Consider the following 20,661-nt stretch of genomic DNA (forward strand, 5'->3'; position numbering starts at 1 on the left):
TTATCCTATTCAGATCTGAGATCCTCCAATGTGTGGTAAGTAGTGTTATGTTAGCTACATAACATATGACAGAATGAGCCTAGACCTTTGTGGAACACCTGTGCTGATTTCCTTTAAGGAGAAATTTACATTTCTGACTGAGACGAACTGTTTTCTGTTGATTAAATAAGAATACATCATAGTTAATGTGCTCCCACACACACTATAAAACTCCATCTTCCCTATTAATATGTCAACAGGAATGCAATCAAATGCTTTGCTTTGGCCACCTAACAGCAGTGATACCAAGAGAAAGAAAATGACCATCGAAATGAAATGTAAAATCATTGAAAAAAACAAATGTGGTGTGAGCTTCAGACAATTAGTCTGTCTCAACTATTTGCACTATCCTCAAGAATGAGGAAGAGATTAAGGAAATAGATGCTTCAAAGGGAGTGACAAGAGTATTTAAACAACGGTTTCATTTTTGGATGATGTCGTAAGGTTGCTCCTTATATGGATAAATGAAAAGCAATTGCAGGGCAATACTATTAATGAGAACATCATTTACAGGAATGTGAGAATGATTTTTGCCAACCTCATTAAGAAGACACTATGTTCATCAGGGTTGAAGAAGTGTTTAAGGGACCTGCGTGGGTCAAGAAGTTTAAGAGAATTACCGGCATCCACAGCATTGTGAGGCACAGCGAAGCAGCCAGCTCCAACACAAAGGTAGCAGAGAGCTCGGTGGCAACTTCAAGATGCCTGTAGATCCTGAAGACTACTTGCCACTACAGATTTTTAAGTGTGACAAGATGGGTCTGTTCTGGAAAATGATGCTGAAGCATACCTTTATAACAGCAGAGGAGAATGCATTGCCCGGTCACAAGTCAACGAAAGACCATCTCACACTACTATTCTGTACTGATATAGGCAGTGATTTGAAAATTAAACCACTGCTTGGTTACCATACAGAAACTCCACGAGCCTTCAAGATATGTAAATCCCAGAACAGCAGGTTAAATGTTTTGTGGAGGTCCAACAACAGGTCTTGGGTGACATGTGATCTTTTTTGTGATTGGATCAATGAGTGTTTGGTACTTCAGAGAAAAAATATTTTCTTGAGATGAATCTGCCCCTCCTTGTTTTGCTTGTTACGGACAAAGCTCCTGCCCATTCTCCAGGCCAACAAGACCACCTCCTTGAAGACTTTCAGTATATCACGATTCAATTTCTGCCTCCCAACACCACTCCGTTACTCCAGCCTATGGACTAGCAGATCGTTTCTAACTTTAACAAGCTCTACACTAAAGCACTCTTTGAGCATTGCTTTGAGTTGACTGAAGCTACCAATCTCACTCTCAGAGAGTTTGGGAAATGACTTCAACATCGTAGCCTGCATCAAGATAATTGAAAAGGTGTGGGAAGGGATTACCAAGAGAACCTTAACGTTTCCGTGTAAGGAGCTTTGGCCAGTGTGTGTTGTCAAAGGTGACTCAGAGGCGCTTCAGTCGGTACTATGGAGCCTGTAGTCAATGAGATTGTGTCTTTGGCAAGAGCTTGGGACTAGAAGTGGATAACAATGATACTGATGAGCTTGTGGAAGATCACAACCAAGAAATGACCACTGAAGAACTTATGGAGCTACAATGTGTTTCACTGCAGAAAGTTGTAGAGAGGAGTTCTTCAGAGGAGGAGGAGGAGGAGGAGGTGGTAACACAAAGCAGCAGTCTTCTGCCACAATAAGAGAAATGCTGAAAGTATGGGAATCAGTTGCATCGTACATTGAAAATCATCACCCAAATAAAGTAGTGACTACGCACGTTACAATTTATTTGATGATAATGCTGTGTCGCATTTTCACCATGTGTTGAAGCGTCGGCAGAAACAAATAACTATAGATAGCTTCCTAGTAAAAAATAATTAGTTATGTATCACGAATAATAAAATACGTAATACATCTAAAAACAAAGATGATGTGACTTACCAAATGAAACTGCTGGCATGTCGATTGACACATAAACAAACACAAACATACACACAAAATTCAAGCTTTCGCAACCAACGGTTGCTTCATCAGGAAAGAGGGAAGGAGAGGGAAAGACGAAAGGATGTGGGTTTTAAGGGAGAGGGTAAGGAGTCATTCCAATCCCAGGAGCGGAAAGTTTTTTTTTGCCTTTACAAATGTCTGCTTGTGTCTGTGTATGTGCGGATGGATATGTGTGTGTGTGTGTGCGCGTGAGTGTATACCTGTCCTTTTTTCCCCTAAGGTAAGTCTTTCCGGTCCCGGGATTGGAATGACTCCTTACCCTCTCCCTTAAAACCCACATCCTTTTGTCTTTCCCTCGCCTTCCCTCTTTCCTGATGAAGCAACCATTGGTTGCCAAAGCTTGAATTTTGTGTGTATTTTTGTGTTTGTTTATGTGTCTATCAACATGCCAGCGCTTTTGTTTGGTAAGTCACATCATCTTTGTTTTTAGATATATTTTTCCCACGTGGAATGTTTCCCTCTATTATATTCAAAGTACGTAATACTGTATGTATGATTTTCTTTGAACAAATGGCACGAACAAGATTATCGTGTTTTATATCAATTTATGTGGGATAAATTGTTTCGCTTAACGAGTGTCTCACACTACGAGTAAGATTCTGGAACAAATTATGCTGGCTATGTGAGGTTCCACTATAGCTGCTTAGCAGTGCCTCAAATATCTTTCAAAATATTGGCATAGTTGTGACTGCTGTGTAGCTTAGGGGAAATTGTTTGTCCCCTTTTTTTAAAAAAAACTGGAATAACTTTTGATATCTTGAGCGATTCTGGAAATACTCCAAATTCTACACATTTATTAAAGATAAAAGCTAATGGTTTAGAGACTGAGTGTTTTGTCTTTTTAATGATATAATTCAAGAACCAACAGCAGTCTATACATTTAGAATGTGAAAACTTCTTCTTTCTTGGCTCTACAGTTCATGATGAGCCTTGGCCTCTTCTACAATTTCCTTCCATCTCTCTCAGTCCTTTGCCAATACTCTCCAGTTTCTATAGCTCATCTTCCTAAGATCTTCAATTACCCCATCTTCCCGTCTGGCTCTTGGTCGACCACGTCCTCTCTGCCCTCCTGGCTTTCCTTGTAATATTCTTTTTGGTACTTCTGTATCATTCATGCGAGCCACATGTCCCGCCCACCTCAGTCTGGATGATTTCACTATTCTTCTGATGGGTTGGTCTTTGTATATGGTATACAACTCATGGTTGTCTCTCCTCCTCCATCTTCCTCTTTCACAGATTTGGCCAATAATTCGTCTAAGTACCTTTCTTTCAAATGCACCCAGTGTTTCAATATCTTTAGTTGTTAATGTCCAGGTTTTAGAGGCATATGTAAGGTCGTATAAGTGATTTATACATAGTTGATTTCGTGGTACGAGTCAGGAGCCTTGAAGATAGAAGTCTTGTTTGGGCAAAAAAGGCTCTGTTGGCCAGTATTAATCTCTGCTTAATTTCAAAGGAGGTATCATTTAGATGCGTAACTGTCGAGCCCAGATACTTGAAATGTTCAACTCTCTCAAATGTATAATTGCCCATTGTTATTGCATTTGGCATATTTTCTCTATGTGCTTTTCCAGCTGCCATATATTTTGTTTTTTGTTCATTAATAATTAACCCCATGTTCCTACTGACCTGTTCAAGAGCTGTAAATGTCTCTTCCATTGCTTTTTGGGTTCTTGCTATTATATCTATGTCATCTGCGTAGGCCAGAATTTGAAAACGAGCTTTTATGATCAGATGTGATATCACTCCACTGAAATACCTGTCATCTGGCAGTGGGGCTCCAATCAGGCCCCTTGCGGATGAAATTGTTGCTTTAATATAGTTTCCTATTTCTTTAACTGAGTTTAAAAGGCAATGATTTAATTCCTCAGGCTGTATCAGAGCTCCTTATGTGCATTTTGGTGTGTCCTCTTGTTTTATTATTTTCCATGCTACCTTGAATCTATTGGGGGCCCTTTCTATATTTCTATATAGTTTTCCACTGCCAGTTTTTTTTCCATATAGGACCCATAGATGTTCTCTCTCTGTTCTGTTCTTTGGGTTCAGGCAAGCTTATGTCTCTGGTACAGTATGGGCACATTTTCTTTGATTCCCACAAGTTCTTCAGAAAACCACTTCAACTTTTTATTTTTGAGACTGGAGAACAAGAATACCACAAATCTGTATATTCTTTAAAACAGTTATCAAGGGCCATTTCGGCTCACCTTTTCCCCGACTGGCAATTTTATACAAAGCCCCAGTTTGCCCTATCTAGTCTCTCAATAAACACTCTTATGTACTCTTCCTTTTGCCCTCATAATAGTACCACTTTAGGTTCTTCAATTTTAATTAGGAGTAAAGGCTCATGATCTGCCGACCCTTTCTCCTGAAAGTCTGACTGTGAAGTCTTACCAATGGAAATTCACTATATTACTGTCTATGCAGGCATTCTTACATGTAGCACAGTTATTTGTACAGTATAGGTCAAGTAATCTTAGCATGTTCAGAAATGTCCTTGTGACTTGATCTTGTGGTTTGCCATTTCTATGTTAAAAGTCACCACATATTATAATTCTTGACTTATTTTCCAAGATTTTTTAAAACTATGAATTCACATATTTCAATAAGAAAGTTTTCATCACCTTCTGGAGACCTATGCAGACTTACTGCAATTATGTTTTTATTTTCGAGTTTTACACAACTAAACTCCCCATCCAGCTTAGAACAATATGTAGATAAATCAATTCTGGTAAATTTTACTCCTTCTTTAGCAAGAAGTCCAGTCCCCCCATTCTTTCTCTGTTTCTTTACATGTTATGTCTGCAGCAACATTCACTTTCGGGACAAATATACAGTGGTGTCCAAAATTAAAGAAACAAACTGCTGTTTCCCTGCCTGTGCATAATTCATGATATAATCATTCGAACTGTTAACCAGAGGGCTGCACAATTGTGTTGTGCATGGAAGAGGGCATTCCGGTCAATGGACAACCATGTCGATGATGACATCAGGGCACCTGTGAGATGATGTAGTGTTTTCTGTATAGCCCTATATCCATAATTGCTGTGTATACAGTCAGAGACAGTGCTTTATGGCACAGACAAGATGCCTACCAGACTCTGCGGTGGAGGATCATAGAAAGAAAGGAAGCAGGACAGTCGCAAACCAATGTGGGCCGATGGCTTAGTGCGATTCGTTCTGTTATTTCTTGGATGTGGCGACAGTGTATACAGACTTAAAGTGTAGCCCAAAGATCAGGGCAGAGCAAATCACATGTGATTTCAGAAGAGAGGACCATTATTTGACTGTAAGGGGACAACAGTACTGCCTTAGTACTGCATGGCAGCTGGCATGTGTGCTCGCAGCATCCACTGGACATGTAGTATCGAGGCAAACATTGTGCAGGAGGCTTTGGCAGTGGACTTTAGTGTAGGAGACCTGCTGTATGTGTAACTCTGACACGTATTCACAGGAGGGAACATCTAGAGTGGAGTCATTAACCTGGGTGGCCAAACAATGGGACAATGTTGCTTTCACAGATGAGTCCCGATTTAGTCTGGAGAGTGGTTGTCAAGGGATTCACATCTAGAGGGAATGTGAAACACAATTTGATGACACAAACATCACTCAACCCCCTCTTCACGATAACAGATGAATTGGCAAGGTTTAACTCCTGACAGGTATCATGATGAGATTTTGGAACCTCATTTGTGGTTGATGCGAGGTGCTGTGGGCCAAGACTTTGTATTGATGGATGATAATGCTCGACCTCATAGAGCAGGTGTGGCCTCCTCACTCTCCTGATTTGAATTCCGTAGAGCATGTCTGGGATGCACTAGGGAGACTGCTTTCATCACGTCAGCACCCACCAACAACTCTCCAAGACAGCAAGCAGCTCTGCAGGATGAATAGGCATTATTGCCTCAACATGAGACTGATGGCATAATTCACAGTATACCCCATCATTGTCAGGCCTGTATTGCTGCCAGGGGTGGTCACACCCCATACTGAGCACATTAAGCAGTTGTCAGAATGTGTGTGCAAATCTTTTAAGTTGGGAAAAACAAAGAACATTTTTGTGTACTGTTTTTTGTCAAGTTAGTCATAGAGGCGTTGGTTGTCAGCACATTTGCTGAAAGAGGCAAAGAACTTAATGCATCTACATTTACAATTTTGGTGGCACTGGCTAGGGCATGACAGTTCATAAAAAGCCTTCGCTACAATAACTCACATTGCTGCTTCTGGTAGATGAACAAGTGGTGGCACTATCCTTCCTCTTGGCTGCTGATGTGGTTGTATCAAGTGGTTGCTGCTGCTGGTTCAGTAGCTCATTCTCCATATGGTTCATACCACCCCAGTTCAAGGACTGTCTTTTGGGATCTACTTTTAATTTCTTCACTTATCATCTTTTCTAACATGAACTTTTCTTTACTATCCAAGTGAAGTCCATGTCTGGTGAAACACGCTCTAGCAAATGAGCTGAAATCTATTAATTTAACATTACCCAACATCTTACACATGTTTTTAAGTTTTTCATTTATTCCATGAATTTTGTTGTTTACTGGTGAGGATTCTGGCAGGTCATGTCTCTGGCTGAAGTTTATGATTATGGTATTCATATTAGTTAGAAGTAATAGAAGTCTCGAGCTCTGTAAACATGTTTTCGGTTCTATTTTTGCACATGTCATTTGCTCTAGCACAAGTCATCATTTTTCACAATTTTTCTCATCACTTCTTTGAAAACTGTACCTGGCTTAATCACGCCTGTCGCTGCCAGTTTTTTACTAATGCTTCTAAGCTCTTGAGAGTGTCTTTTCATTTGGTTGGCTCCATGCACATTGGTTTTTGTTTCTTTCTTCTTCTCGGTGCATAGTTAATTTTTATTTACACTTTTTGCATGAGTGTCATTTTTCGTAGAGATATTTGTAGGATCGGTTATGGTATTGTTCATATGTCAGGTTTTCATTCTTTTTTCACTTCTACTGCAGGAAAAGCAGTTTTATCATTGTTCATTTCTCTGCATTTGTTTTAGAGCCCAAGAACACTTTTAGTTTTGTTTTGCACAACATTTAGTGAGACACTATTTGTAGGTCGGCGCCATGTGTCACTGTTCACATCCGAATTGCTCAAACGACAGTGATCTTCAATAGGCAGTTGCTTCTGTAAATTTGCACCTTTTTCACTCGGAGCATTGTATATATTTTTGAAGATGTCGACTTCATTTTGCAGTCTTTTTACTAACTTGTCTTTGTCCTTCAAAACCTTTTTAGTTTCTCATTTGCATGTTTTTGTAGTGCACCCCTGACAAGACAACATGAAATTGTTTGTTATAAATTTTATAGACACCTCTGATCACTTCTCATGGAACCAAAAACTACACATGGCACACCAAATGCTTTTTACGGCTCATTTTACATACACTTTACACTTATTGCCAGTAACAATTTTGTTTTTTTCATAATTGTTCTCACTTACTATGTTAATCTGCCCCATCTTGAATTACTCCAATAATGGACAAGAACAAATAAGAAGAGCTATAATGCCAAACAAAAGTAATAAGAAAAAGAATTAAAAATCAAGAAAAATTTAAAATCCACAGTAGCCACATATTTTCACAATATTTTCTTTGACCAATAGTAATGAAGCAAAACTAGAAATATTTTTAAGTAACCAAGAGAAAGTAGATAGTAGGCAGTGGGAAGGCGAGGTGGAATATTTATCAACAGTTACCTTTCAAAGTTGTGGAAGAATGTTAGTAATTTTGACTAAAGTAGACAACTGGCTTTTATTCTTGTTTTGTGTGCTGTCAATGACTCAATGCTTAAAGAAAAAAATAAAGGAAAACAAAAATTCTTTTGGCCATATGCACAGCCACTTGTGCACCACCTGCTGCATCTCTTTGTCAGAACGAAATTTCTTTCCTCCCATTAACTTTTTGAGTGGTCCAAACATGTGGTAATAACTTAGTGTAAAGTCTAGTGAGTATGGTGGATGTGGCCAAGTATCAGAGTGTAGGTCATAGGTGATGGCGTGTGTTGTGCAGACAGTATGAGGCCAGTCACTGTCATGTTTCAAAGTGACACCTGCAATCAGAAGTCCACAAGCCCATGTTACTTTGATCTCATTGCAGGCTAAAGCTGATTTTTTTTTTAACGTATTGGAGTGTGATTCACTGGCGAACAGTGTTTCCCCTAGTTGTGTAGTGTTCCAAGACAACGTCTCATTCATTCCAAAAGAGTGTCAGCAAAATCTCTGCAGATGGCTGCGTCCGGAAGTTTTGATGAGGAATGGCGGTATTCCTTATTTGCTCTCTCGGTTTTTGGCTGGTGGTAATGTACCCAGGTTTCATCTTCTGTAATGATTCTCATAAAGGAACCATCATCTTCTGCTTCAGAGTGCCACAAAAGTTCTTCACAGACATCAACACGTTGCTTTTTCAGCTTTGAAGTGAGCTGCTGTGGTACGCTTCTTGCAGACACTTTGTGAAACTTTAAGCATTTCATGAATGATGTGATGTTCTGAGCCATGGCTAATGTCCAGATTTGTGGCTATTTTATCCATCTTCACATTGCTGATTTCCCATCACAATGCAGTAGACTGCGGTGTCACAACCTATTGTGCCTGACCCAGGCACTGTGCATCTGCCACAGAAGTCCTGCCATTTCCGAACTTTCTCTTCCCTCACGCACTTGCTGCAGTGATAGGCATGCATCACCATACTGAAGCTTCACTTGGTGATGGATTTCAGTAGGTTCATACTTCCAGTGCTCAGAAAATGTATGACAGAACACTGTTCTTCCTTGGTTGCATGTTGCAAGTGGGGCAGCCATTTTGAACTGGTATTGGGGTTGTTAATTACAGTTTTAAAATTTTCATTTGACTCCCATGTTGTACTTCTTTACTACTAATTCTATTCACAACGCATATGCAGACAATATATTTGGACATTGTGGCCGTGAATGTACCTGCAACATTATATCATTATATGACACATAGTTCAGAGATATGACACCATAAACATTGAAATGCATGAAAAACCAGCTTTTCTTGAAATAGGGTGCAAATTACCCTGCCTACACTCATACAGTGTTTGATAATGAGAACACTTTACGACTTCCAACAAACTTTAAACATAATTTCAAACATTTCCTAAAGTTTTCCTCTCTTACAGCCTCAGAAAATAATGAAAGGAAAATGATTAGTCACTAAATAAATGTTCATTGCTTATGTGACAGAACTTTGACATCATGCCAAGGTTTTCCATCTGTAACACTAGATATTTAACATATTAGCTTATTTGTAAAGTGATCAGATGTTTGAAACTGTTTTATACATGGGAGTTCGATTCTTTAAAGACTCACAGGTGGGATACCCGAAGTACAGCATGTTTGTATGTAGCCACTCAAGAACTATTGAAAATGAATGAGCTGACACCGTATAAAACTTAACCACATTTGGATAAATATTCATTGATGATAAAACTATAAAAAGCCAAGAATCTGTTGATCACAGAATTCCAAACAACTGGATTATTTTTAAAAAACTGTATAACAAAATTATTCTGTATAAGTTGACGTTTCAGGTAGATTATTACACAATATTGTACCAATATAAAAGACAAAATTTCATTGATGTCAGCGTCATATCTGTACTAGGTCAAGAAATGTTCCTTTGTACTCTTAAATATCATAAATTAGGGAACGGATTGAAATCAGAGCATACCGTAAAAGGCCACTAAAGATTTTGTTGCACATTTCTTAGAACTGAATGAAGTGCAAGGATGATTAGTGTATTGATGGCAACAACAATGATGTTGAGGTCCATAGGACTTAAAGAACGGGAGAAGCAGATGATTGAAACGTTGGCCAATTGATTAAATTAAATCAAAGCTGACAAATAGTTGTTGCGGCAAGGGTATATTCATTCATACTACTTAATTTCAGACATTCATGCTACTTAATTTCAGATCATCAGGAACTAAGCTGGAGAAACAGTCAGGTTTATAGGAATATAAAATAAAGTGAAGACCTTATTGAGGATCGTGCTTGCTGTGAGAGCCTACATGCCAATGTATGCAGTCTAGAAGATGACAAAGGTGGTTTGGCAAACGAAAAATATAGCAGTATGCACAAGGTGAAAATTTTGGTTGGAGAGACTAAAAAGATAAGAAGTAAAAAGCTGTCAAAATGAAAAATAAAGCAAAAAAATGGGAAGCTAAACAAATAAGTAACATATTATGTAACTGAAGGTGGAAGGGAGAGAAAGAAAACAAAGGGAAAGAATTATTGATGTCAACTGCATCAAGGATTTATGCGAAGTCTTACGTACTGAGAAACTGCATTTACCACTTAGCCATTCAGACACAATGTTTATAGCAATTGCATGGACTGTCTCTGCATGCCTCCTGGACGACCCACATTCCCACAGAGTGCCACCTATCATCAGCCCCATCAATGTTCTCCATACTCCCAACTTTAAGATTCCCACAGGAGAATGAACATAGCTGTGCATCCACTGTGAAGATTGTGGATTCATGGCCCCTGAAGGCAAATCAGGTGTCTGTTCTTTCGGACTTGTCCGATTTGTCCGAAAGAACAGACACCACACATTTGTATAAAAGTAAATGACAGGACATTTTAAAACACTCCTAAAGACAAGGGGTGAGGGGAGCAAGTTTGATACTGAAATAGATGGAAAAATTGTTGTTTATAACAGAAGGATGTGGAATAAAATCAATAGTAACAACAATTATGGAAAGGGTAGATTGCTACTCATCATAAAGATGACACGTTGCTTTGCACACAGACATAACAAAAAGATTGTTATGCTTTAAGCTTTTGGCCAAAGCCTTCATCAGAAAAGTGAAACATGCATGCATTCATTCAAGCAAGCACACCTCACACAAATGACTGCTCTCTCTGGCTGCTCAGGCCAGATTCAAATTGAAACATGTCGAACGGAAGCAACAACACATAGTGGAGTGGGAAAGGGGGAGGGATAGCAAGGAATGGGTGGGGGAAGAGGAAACAATTTTGCATGGCGGAGAATGCAGGGACTAGAGGTGGCAGACAAAGCTACCTGGTGCAGCATTGGGAGACTGTGGGGGAGGGAGGGAAGGGAAAAAAGAGAGCAGACCATTAAATGAGGCGTGTTATATACAGTTGCATGTTGTGCAACAGGGTGGTCCACTTTGCTCTTGGCCACAATTTGGCAGTGGCCATTCATCCTGGTGGATAGCTGCTCGGTAGGCATGGTGCAATAAAAAAGTTGAGTAATCTTTGCCCAACTTTTTGTACTGTTATGACTACCAGCCAGCTGTCCACCAGGATGAATGGCCACTGCCAAACAGTGACCAAGAGGAAATTGGACCATGCTGTTGCACTGCAAGCAGCTGAACATAACACGCTTGATTTCAATGGCTACTTCGCACCCTGGGCCATCTGGATCCTCCCCTCCACCACCAGCTTTTCTGAACTGCACAGATAGGAGTTATCCTTACAACACATTCTCTGCTCCTGTAATTATCCCTGCCTCAACGTACAGTAACATAGTGTCCTCACACCCTCCTCCCAACAGTTTCGAGCCCATCTGTCCTATCATCTCCTCCCCATTCTTACCTCCCACCCTTTTTGTTTGCCACCCTGTGCAAACTCACCCACCCATCTTCCCCCCCTCCTCTCCTTTTTTGCTCCTCTTTTCCTCACCTCCCTGCCCCACAACCTCAAGTTGCTGCACCTGTTGGAATTCTAGCCCCTGCACACTCTGTCAGACAGTTTTCCTCTCCCACCCACCAATTCATGGCTATCCCTTCTGTTACCCGCCCCCAACTGACAGTTGCTTGCAGCCCATGTGATAGATGCATTCTGGCCTGAGCTGCTGGAGTTGGCAGTCAAGTGTGTGTTGTGTGTGCTTGCTTGTGTGCATGAAGGCTGTGGCCAAAAGCTTTGTGTAAGTGTCTTATAATTGTGCCTGTCTGCTGTGTGTCTTTTTTATGGTAAGAAGCAATCTATCTATTCGTACATTGTTGATATTCCTACCTGGAGGCTCCATTGTTTGGTATGATGAATCTTCATTTATGATGTAGATTCTTATCTAACCAGTATCATTTAGGTTTTATTTGTGTGCGGTTGTTCAGTCAGAAGAAAAGGGATGTGGCATGACATGGTTTAAAGTGAGGGCAAGAGAGGTGAATAAATATGGCTCTCAAATGCAGTGATAAAACATGGACCACTACCATTAGTAGGTGGGAGAGTGTAGAATGTGTGTATGTTAAAAAAAGAATCTTATACAGTCCAATATTGCCTTGAAAGAGAGAGTGAATTTATTGCAATTAAAAAATGGAAGCACAAAAGCAGTTTGGAAAAGAAGGTGACAGCCAGGGTGGGAAGAGGAACGTAATGACAAAGCAGAAGCTGTGGGTGTGACACGTTTTGTGATAAAACAGGGTAGTAGGAAAGGAATTTCAAAGGATGGAGACTAGCAGATGTGGGAATAGAGGATGTGCTGGAACAATTCCATTTGTATTTGACAATTTCAAAATACTTTCAACAATTAATTAATAGTGAGTGTCACAGTTGAGTAATAATTCATTGGGGATTTCACACCAGTAAAGCATTTTAGATTAATGACACTTTTTTAATTTATATGTATAATTTTTTTTTTTCGTTTTTATAGGTGTTACTGGAACTTCTGACAAGCCTGTCACCCTATGATGAAAACAGAGAAGGTTGTGACTTGGTAAGACTTACTATGTTTGTTATTCCTTTTTCCTTCATATCTAGAAACTCAAACTTCATAAAAATGTGTATATGGCAGCAAGTCAGGAGCAACCAGCCAGTGTAGGAAGGATAATAAATGAAAATAATCTTACTTTAAAATTATAACAGCAAAGAGATTAGTCATTCAGTGAGGGAGGTATTCCACAACTTATATAATCAAGTAAGGATTCATCTATCAAACCGCTCATTATTTTACCAACAAGTGTGTAGATGTCGTAAGTTTTGGGAAATCTTCAGTGTCAAAGCTTGACACCTGAAATAATATACTGAAGTAATTTATTCGTACAAGTAAGTTGTAGTTTCCTGTGGCTGAGGTCTGCTTGGATGCAGATATTCACAGTAATTCAAACTGTTACCTTTCAGATAAAAGCAGGTGTTGCTGTGGATATCAGTGGGTTATCAGTGAGGATCTGCAATAATATTTGTTTTGTAGTTAAAAATTAAGGGAATGTATCAATCTTACTACACATTTTTCGTAAAATTGCGTTACTTGGGGTCAATCAATAATGTTGCATGTATCAGCACTGCACATCTGTTATAATGTTTTTTATTTATTTATTCTTCATAATGACAGCCTATTATCTGAAAAGCTAACATGAATTGTTTACAGACGAATGGAAAAAATGGTAGAAGTTGACCTTGAGGAAGATCAGTTTGGATTCCGTAGAAATGCTGGAACACGCGAGGCGATACTGACCATATGACTTACCTTAGAAGATAGATTAAGGAAAGGCATTTCTAGCGTTTGTAGACTTAGAGAAAGCTTTTGCCAATGTTGACTGGAATACTCTCTTTCAAATTCTGAAGGTGACAGGGGTCGAATACAGGGAGCGAAAGGCTATCTACAATTTGTATAGGAACTAGATGGCAATTATAAGGGTTGATGGGCATGAAAGGGAGTGGGGAAGGGAGTGAGGCAGGGTTGTAGCCTACCCCTGATGTTATTCAATTGAATATTGATAAAGCAGTAAAGGAAATAAAAGAAAAATTTGGAGTAGGAATTAAAATCCATGGAGAAGAAATAAAAACTTTTGAAATTTGCCGATGACACCAAAGGACTTGGAAGAGCAGTTGAACAGAATGGACAGTATCTTGCAAGGAGGATATAAGATGAACATGAACAAAAGAAAAATGAGGATAATGGAATGTAGTCGAATTAAGTCGGGTGATGCTGAGGGAATTAGATTAGGAAATGAGACACTTAAAGTAGTAAAGGAGTTTTGCTATTTGGGGAGCAAAATAACTGATGATGGTCGAAGTAGAGAGGATATAAAATGTGGACTGACAATGGCAAGGAAAGTGTTTCTGAAGAAGAGAAATTTGTTAATATCGAGTATAGATTTAAGTGTCAGGAAGTCATTTCTGAAAGTATTTGTATGGAGTGTAGCCATGTATGGAAGTGAAACATGGACAATAAATAGTTTAGACAAGAAGAGAATACAAGCTTTCAAAATGTGGTGCTACAGAGTAATGCTGAATATTAGATGAGTAGATCATGTAACTAATGAGGAGGTACTGAATAGAATTGGGGAGAAGAGGAATTTGTGGCACAACTTGACAAGAAGAAGGGATCGGTTGGTAGGACATGTTCTGAGGCATCAAGGGATCACCAATTTAGTATTGGAGGCCAGGGTGGAGGGTAAAAATCGTAGAGGGAGACCAAGAGATGAATACACTTAAGCAGATTCAGAAGGATGTAGGTTGCAGTAGTTGGCTTGCACAGGATAGAGTAGCACGGAGAGGTGCATCAAACCAGTCTCTGGACTGAAGACCACAACAACAACATATGAAAAGCTAAAATAGGCCATAAAAATCATATTTCCTTGGTTAGTAATAAATTATGTATTAACTCTGTATTTCTGATTCTTAATTTTTTAAAATACAACTACTTCAACTACTATAAAACTACAATGAAAACCTTAAACATTTACCCAACTACTAATAATACTGCATGCTGTTGTCATGTTATCTGGAAACTTGAGTTCTGTGGACCCAGGTATAGCAGAAGTCTGTTTTCGTTCTTGTGTTCTGTCTGTGACCAGTTTAGCGGTACCCAAGGGAGCTGTACCTAGTGACTGCCTGTTGCCTTATCTTTCATGCAGTCTGTGAAACATGTTCTGGATGGCAACTCTAGCCACCGGGTACCTGAGAGGTGCGAGTTGCCACATTGATGCTGACTTCAGTTGCACTTTTTAGTAATTGAATGATAATGTAATGATTGCATCGAAGAAAACATTAGTGATAGTGCTTTAATAAAATGCACACCATGGGCATAAGTTCATGTAAGATGAAACAAGGTTATTTCCCATTATTGTGACATGCCGAATTGAAATAGTTGATTTGGAAGATATTTGCTTCTTTACTTGATAGTAATGAGAAAATTGAAGAAATAGTGGCTTGTTTTGCATGTAAAAAGTGCATTCTTTCACTGGACACACCTACATCTTTGTGATTACTCTGCTATTCACAATTAAGTGCCTGGCAGAGGGTTCAGTGATCCACCTTCAAGCTGTCTCTCTACCGTTCCACTCTCGAACAGCATGCAGAAAAAACGAGCACTTAAATTTTTCTGTGCGAGCCCTGATTTCTCTTATTTTATCGTGATTATCATTTCTCCCTATGTAGGTGGGTGCCAACAGAATGTTTTCGCAATCAGAGGAGGAAACTGGTGATTGAAATTTAATGAGAAGATCCCATCATAACGAAAAACACCTTTGTTTTAATGATTGTCACTGCAATTCACGTATCATGTCAGTGGCACTGTCTCCCCTATTTCGTGATAATACAAAATGAGCTGTACTTTTTCGATGTCATCAGTCAGTCCTATCTGATGCAGATCCCACACCGCACAGCAATACTCCAGAATGGGGCGGACAAGTGTAGTGTAAGCTGGGACTTCAGATTTGTTAAACAATGATTTCTTTAAACAGCACAGTGCCTTATTGATGTGGGTGCTGTGTATAGTGCAGTGAGTATCAAAGAATTGCTATCTCATCCAACAAGCATTTTGAGAAAGTTAAAGGAAACTGCCGATCATATGTGGAAGCTGGTTCTAGAGAGGTGAGGAATATTTTAGGTGTGTAGAAGAGGCATTAATAGTTGATCTATGGAGTGATTAATATTGCAAAATAAGCTACATGGAAGTGGTTGAATATCACCTTAACAATGAAGAAGGGAAACTTAGTGTTGTGCACCAGAGGTTTAAGTGAGATTAAAAAAATTGAAGACAACATTAAACATTTACTGATAAAGATATTATGGTTGTTCAGTTTATTCAGCACAATGCAAAAGATGGTGTATGTTGCTGACAGAGGTCCAAACACTGCAGCAGCACATAATTAGTATAAGACACACTCATGCTCAGCACACATTCTCATTACTATGTTGGAGCACCCAAGTGTGGGAGATACCAATCATAAGAAGAATGATGCACAGCGATAAATAAACTTTTCTCAAGTTGTCACAACCCTTTTAAATATTTGTGACCTTCAGAACTGCCTGCAGAAGTCGTCGAAAAGAAATTTGAATACACTGTGAGAAGCAAACTAGACATGTTTGAGTCAATTAACTTACAGTGGTTTGAAGTTTTAGCAATTTGGCCCAAGATAAATCAAGACATTTTAATTGATTCTGTTGAAAAAAAAGTTTAGGATGTAATAAGCTTTCTGACATTTAGAAACGCGACATTTGCAGTATTCTTTACCATTCCAAACAAGAACATTTAACTTCAAAATCAGATTTGTGAAATATTATGAGACTAAATAATGATGATCTGTTTAGTGCTACTTCCGCTTTTCATATGTATGACAGTAGACGTTCTGAAACAGGCTGTTCTAGTGTAAGGAGCATTGTTGCTCTCTCTGAATAATGAAATGGAGCATTGTCACATGCTGTAAACAACCAAATGTATCAACACAATGGACAGCAGCACTGTTACCTATGCATTATATGATTGCCGATCTCATACTCATAGTACCCACACCACACTATATCCAAGCCACTGCAGAGAGCACTCTAGAGAGCTCCTGCTCCGTGACACTCACTGTATGTTACTTAGCCACCATATCAATAAGGAACCACACCTTGTCAAGAAATCCATTTCCACTTGCAACTTAGGGAGAAAAAAGATTTTGTTGACAGCAAAATGTTCAAATTTGTGTGAAATTTTATCGGACTTAACTGCTAAGGTCATCAGTCCCTAAGCTTACACACTACTTAACCTAAATTATCCTAAGGACAAACACACACACCCATGCCCGAGGGAGGACTTGAACCTCTGCCGGGACCAGCCGCACAGTCCATGACTGCAGCGCCTTAGACTGCTCGGCTAATCCCATGCGGCTTTGTTGACAACTGATGAGCTTTTTTGTCATGGCTACATTCAAATATTGGCATATATGGAACTTGTGGATGCAGGTAAGGGTCATGTGGATGTGGACATCATTTTCCGTCACCCTTTTTTGTAAAGGAGTACCACCAGTCCTATTGGAGTTTTGTATATATACTATGTGTATTCAAAAGTATCTGGGACTCCTGGCTGAAAATTACTCACTAGTTCATGGCGCCCTCTATTGATAATGCTGGAATTCAGTATGGTGTTGGCCCATCCTTAGCCTTGATGACAGCTTCCACTCTCGCAGACATATGTGGTACTGGTAGGTTTCTTGGAGAATGGCAGCCCATTCTTCGCAGAGTGCCGCACTGAAGAGAGGTATCGATGTCAGTCAGTGAGGCCTGGCACGAAGTCGGAATTCCAAAACGTTCTAAAGGTGTCCTATAGGATTCAGGTCAGGACACTGTGCAGGCCAGTCCATTATAGGGATGTTGTTGTTGTGTAACCACTCCGCCACAGGCCATGCATTATCAACAGGTGCTCAATTGTGTTGAAAGATGCAGTCGCCATCATCGAATTGCTCTTCAACAGTGGGAAGCAAGAATGTGCTTGAAACAGCAATGTAGGCCTGTGCTGTGATAGTGCCACCCAAAACAACAAGGGATGTAAGCGCCCCCCCCCCCCCCCCCCCCCCCCCATGAAAAACATGACCACACCATAACACCACCACCTCCGAATTTTACTGTTGACACTACACCCACTGGCAGATGACGTTCACCAGGCATTTGCCATACCCACACCGTGCCATCAGATCGCCACATTGTGTACCATGATTTGTCACTCCACACAACATTTTTCCACTGTTCAATCATCCAAAGATTACTTTCTTTACACCAAGCGAGGCATCGTTTGGCATTTACTGGTGTGATGTGTGGCTTATGAGCAGCATCTCGACCATTAAATCCAAGTTTTTCTCGACCATTAAATCCGAGTTTTCTCATCTCCCGCCTAACTGTCATAGTACTTGCAGTGGATCCTGATGCAGTTTGGAATTCCTGTGTGATGGTCTGGATAGATGTCTGCCTATTACACATTACGACCCTCTTCAACTGTCGGTGGTCTCTGTCAGTCAACAGACGAGGTCGACCTGTACACTTTTGTGCTGTATGTGTCCCTTCATGTTTCCACTTCACTATCATATCGGAAACAATGGACATAGAGATGTTTAGGAGTGTGGAAATCTCGCCTACAGATGTATGACACAAGTGACACCCAATCACCTGACTACGTTCAAAGTCCGTGAGTTCCGCAGAGCGCCCCATTCTACTCTCTCGTGATGTCTAATGACTACTGAGGTCACTGATATGGAGTATCTGGCAGTAGGTGGCAGCACAATGCACCTAATATGAAAAAAAAAAATATGTTTTTGAGGGTGTCCAGATACTTTTGATCACATAGTGTAGCATTATGAAAAAAGAAACCCAAAGCATAAACATAAAAGAAATATCATTTACATTACACACAAAGGTATTTTTCCATTACCAAAGTGAGCATGCAACTATTTCTGTATCATTGTAACACACTGTTACAGAGAATAAAAACCATGATTTTTGTCATAGCGTTTACATTTTACTATTGAAAAGGAGAAAAAAAACCTTTTGCCATGCTCTACAATATCATAATTTTGCATCTTCATTTCCAACTGACCACATCTGCCAGTGGTTAATGTCACTGTGTTTGGTATGGAGGGACCCGGGTTCAATTCGAAGTACCCCCTCAGATTTTCTTCTGAGGTAGAGAGGTTTGGAAAGAGATACATTCAACCTCATAGGGAACAAATAATCAGGAACTGCATGAATAAAAAACCAGCAGCATCAGCAGGATTCATATACTGGCAATAATTAATGAAATGATTGATGACATGCTGATCCCAGGTCCCACGATCATAGATCACACCTCGTACTGCCTTGAAGGCAGTAGTCAGCCAGTTAGAACAGGTCAAGGCCTAATTCATGAGTGTTGTTTACATTACAGCCAACTCTTACAAAAACTAGAGCCTCCCCCCTCCCCCCCTTAACCCCCCTCCCCCATTTACCTTTCGAAATTTTGGTCACTTCGGTCAAAAATATGCTCTGGAAAAAAAAACATTATTTTGAATACATTTTCCATTATTACACCATTTGCAGAAAATACCAGAACTATTGCTTTACACGTTTAAAAGAAATAAGGAAGAAACTGATCATGAACATTCGGAAATGATGTTCTCAAAAATTGTTAAACCACATGTGTTTGACACAGTGGGAATGAAAATTAAAACATACCATTGAAAATGGTGGCAGGTGTGAGTGAACAGCTGGTGAGCTGCGTGTACTTCATTAATCATCTACATCATAATACACTAAAGAGAAAATGCAGGACACACAAAGAAGTTCATGTTTCCTACTAAATATTCTTTATCAGTGACAACATAAATCTATATCATTTATATACCAAATGGATATTCTGTCTTTCATAACTTACGTAGCAAATAATCTTTACTCATGAATTTGATAGTGCATATATGAAATTTCATTTTTACTTAGCTATTATGTAAATTGCTTGTAAGTTTAAAATAGTGAAAATTCACAGTAATTTCCTATGTTATAACAGTAATTAGTAAGTCAGTTAAAAAAATACTTAAATTCTCATTCACTTGGATATTTGAGAAGCAGTCTACACCACTTTTTTTTTCCCCAGGTAACACATGTTGATGACATTTGTGAAGGATCCATTGAACCACTTCTTGATACCAAGGCTGGTAGTTGGACTGCGGAAAATGGACAGAAGATATGTGAAGAACTTTATGTTATTGCCATTAAATGCCTGGAAGAAAAAAGATTGAGGCCAAGTATGGATTATATAGTGAATACACTAGAGAATATTGCTGAAAAATGTGGTTTTTTGTAGAGACAAATTGTATATATTAATTAAATTTTATTTTCAAAATGTGCAGCTGAATTATTCTGTTAAATTTCACAGTTGTCCAAGTACAGATTGCTATCTTCTATGTGCAATGATATGACTCCAGGTGTAATAAGATCAGAATTATTTATTTTCTGTATCAAGCAATTAGCAGGCAGCAATTCTAATTCAAGGAAGAGTGGGGTTTGAATCCCAGCCTGTGTGGTATATTTTTTGCAGATTCTCTAAATCATGTGATTCTACAGGCGAAGCTTATGCTCAACCTCTAATGATTACTGTAAATGATGGGACTTTAAAAGTATAATCTTCCTCCCTTTCTTTAATTTAGCAGGCAGCATTGGTCCATTTGCAGAGGACGTGATTCCTGTGCATAACATATGCAGCAGCAGAACAGTTTCTTGTGACAACGGTAATTCTCAGTTGGCAGTCACAGAATGAAATGTTTTTATTAATGCACCAATAATGCCAGCACAAAGTATTATGGTTCAACAATTGTCTGTGTAATATTGAGTTGGTTTGTAGAGAGCATAATGTGGTTTCCAAATTTAATTCTTTGTATCATAGACTCACCATAGCAGCAT

General features: G+C 39.3%; 1 protein-coding gene across 1 annotated transcript in view; it reads left to right on the top strand.

Moving 5' to 3' along the window:
* The window catches only part of LOC126161732 (interleukin-1 receptor-associated kinase 4-like), a 125,413-nt gene extending 105,324 nt beyond the window's left edge, over window positions 1-20,089 (top strand). The window contains exons 9-10 of the mRNA XM_049917766.1: window positions 12,683-12,745; window positions 19,856-20,089. Of these exons, the coding sequence (XP_049773723.1) occupies window positions 12,683-12,745; window positions 19,856-20,065 (273 nt within the window). The 3' untranslated portion in view covers window positions 20,066-20,089. The remainder of the gene's footprint in view (window positions 1-12,682; window positions 12,746-19,855) is intronic.
* The last annotated feature ends 572 nt before the right edge of the window (window positions 20,090-20,661 follow it).

The sequence above is a fragment of the Schistocerca cancellata genome, chromosome 2 (assembly GCF_023864275.1).
Source record: "Schistocerca cancellata isolate TAMUIC-IGC-003103 chromosome 2, iqSchCanc2.1, whole genome shotgun sequence".
Classification (NCBI taxonomy): domain Eukaryota; kingdom Metazoa; phylum Arthropoda; class Insecta; order Orthoptera; family Acrididae; genus Schistocerca; species Schistocerca cancellata.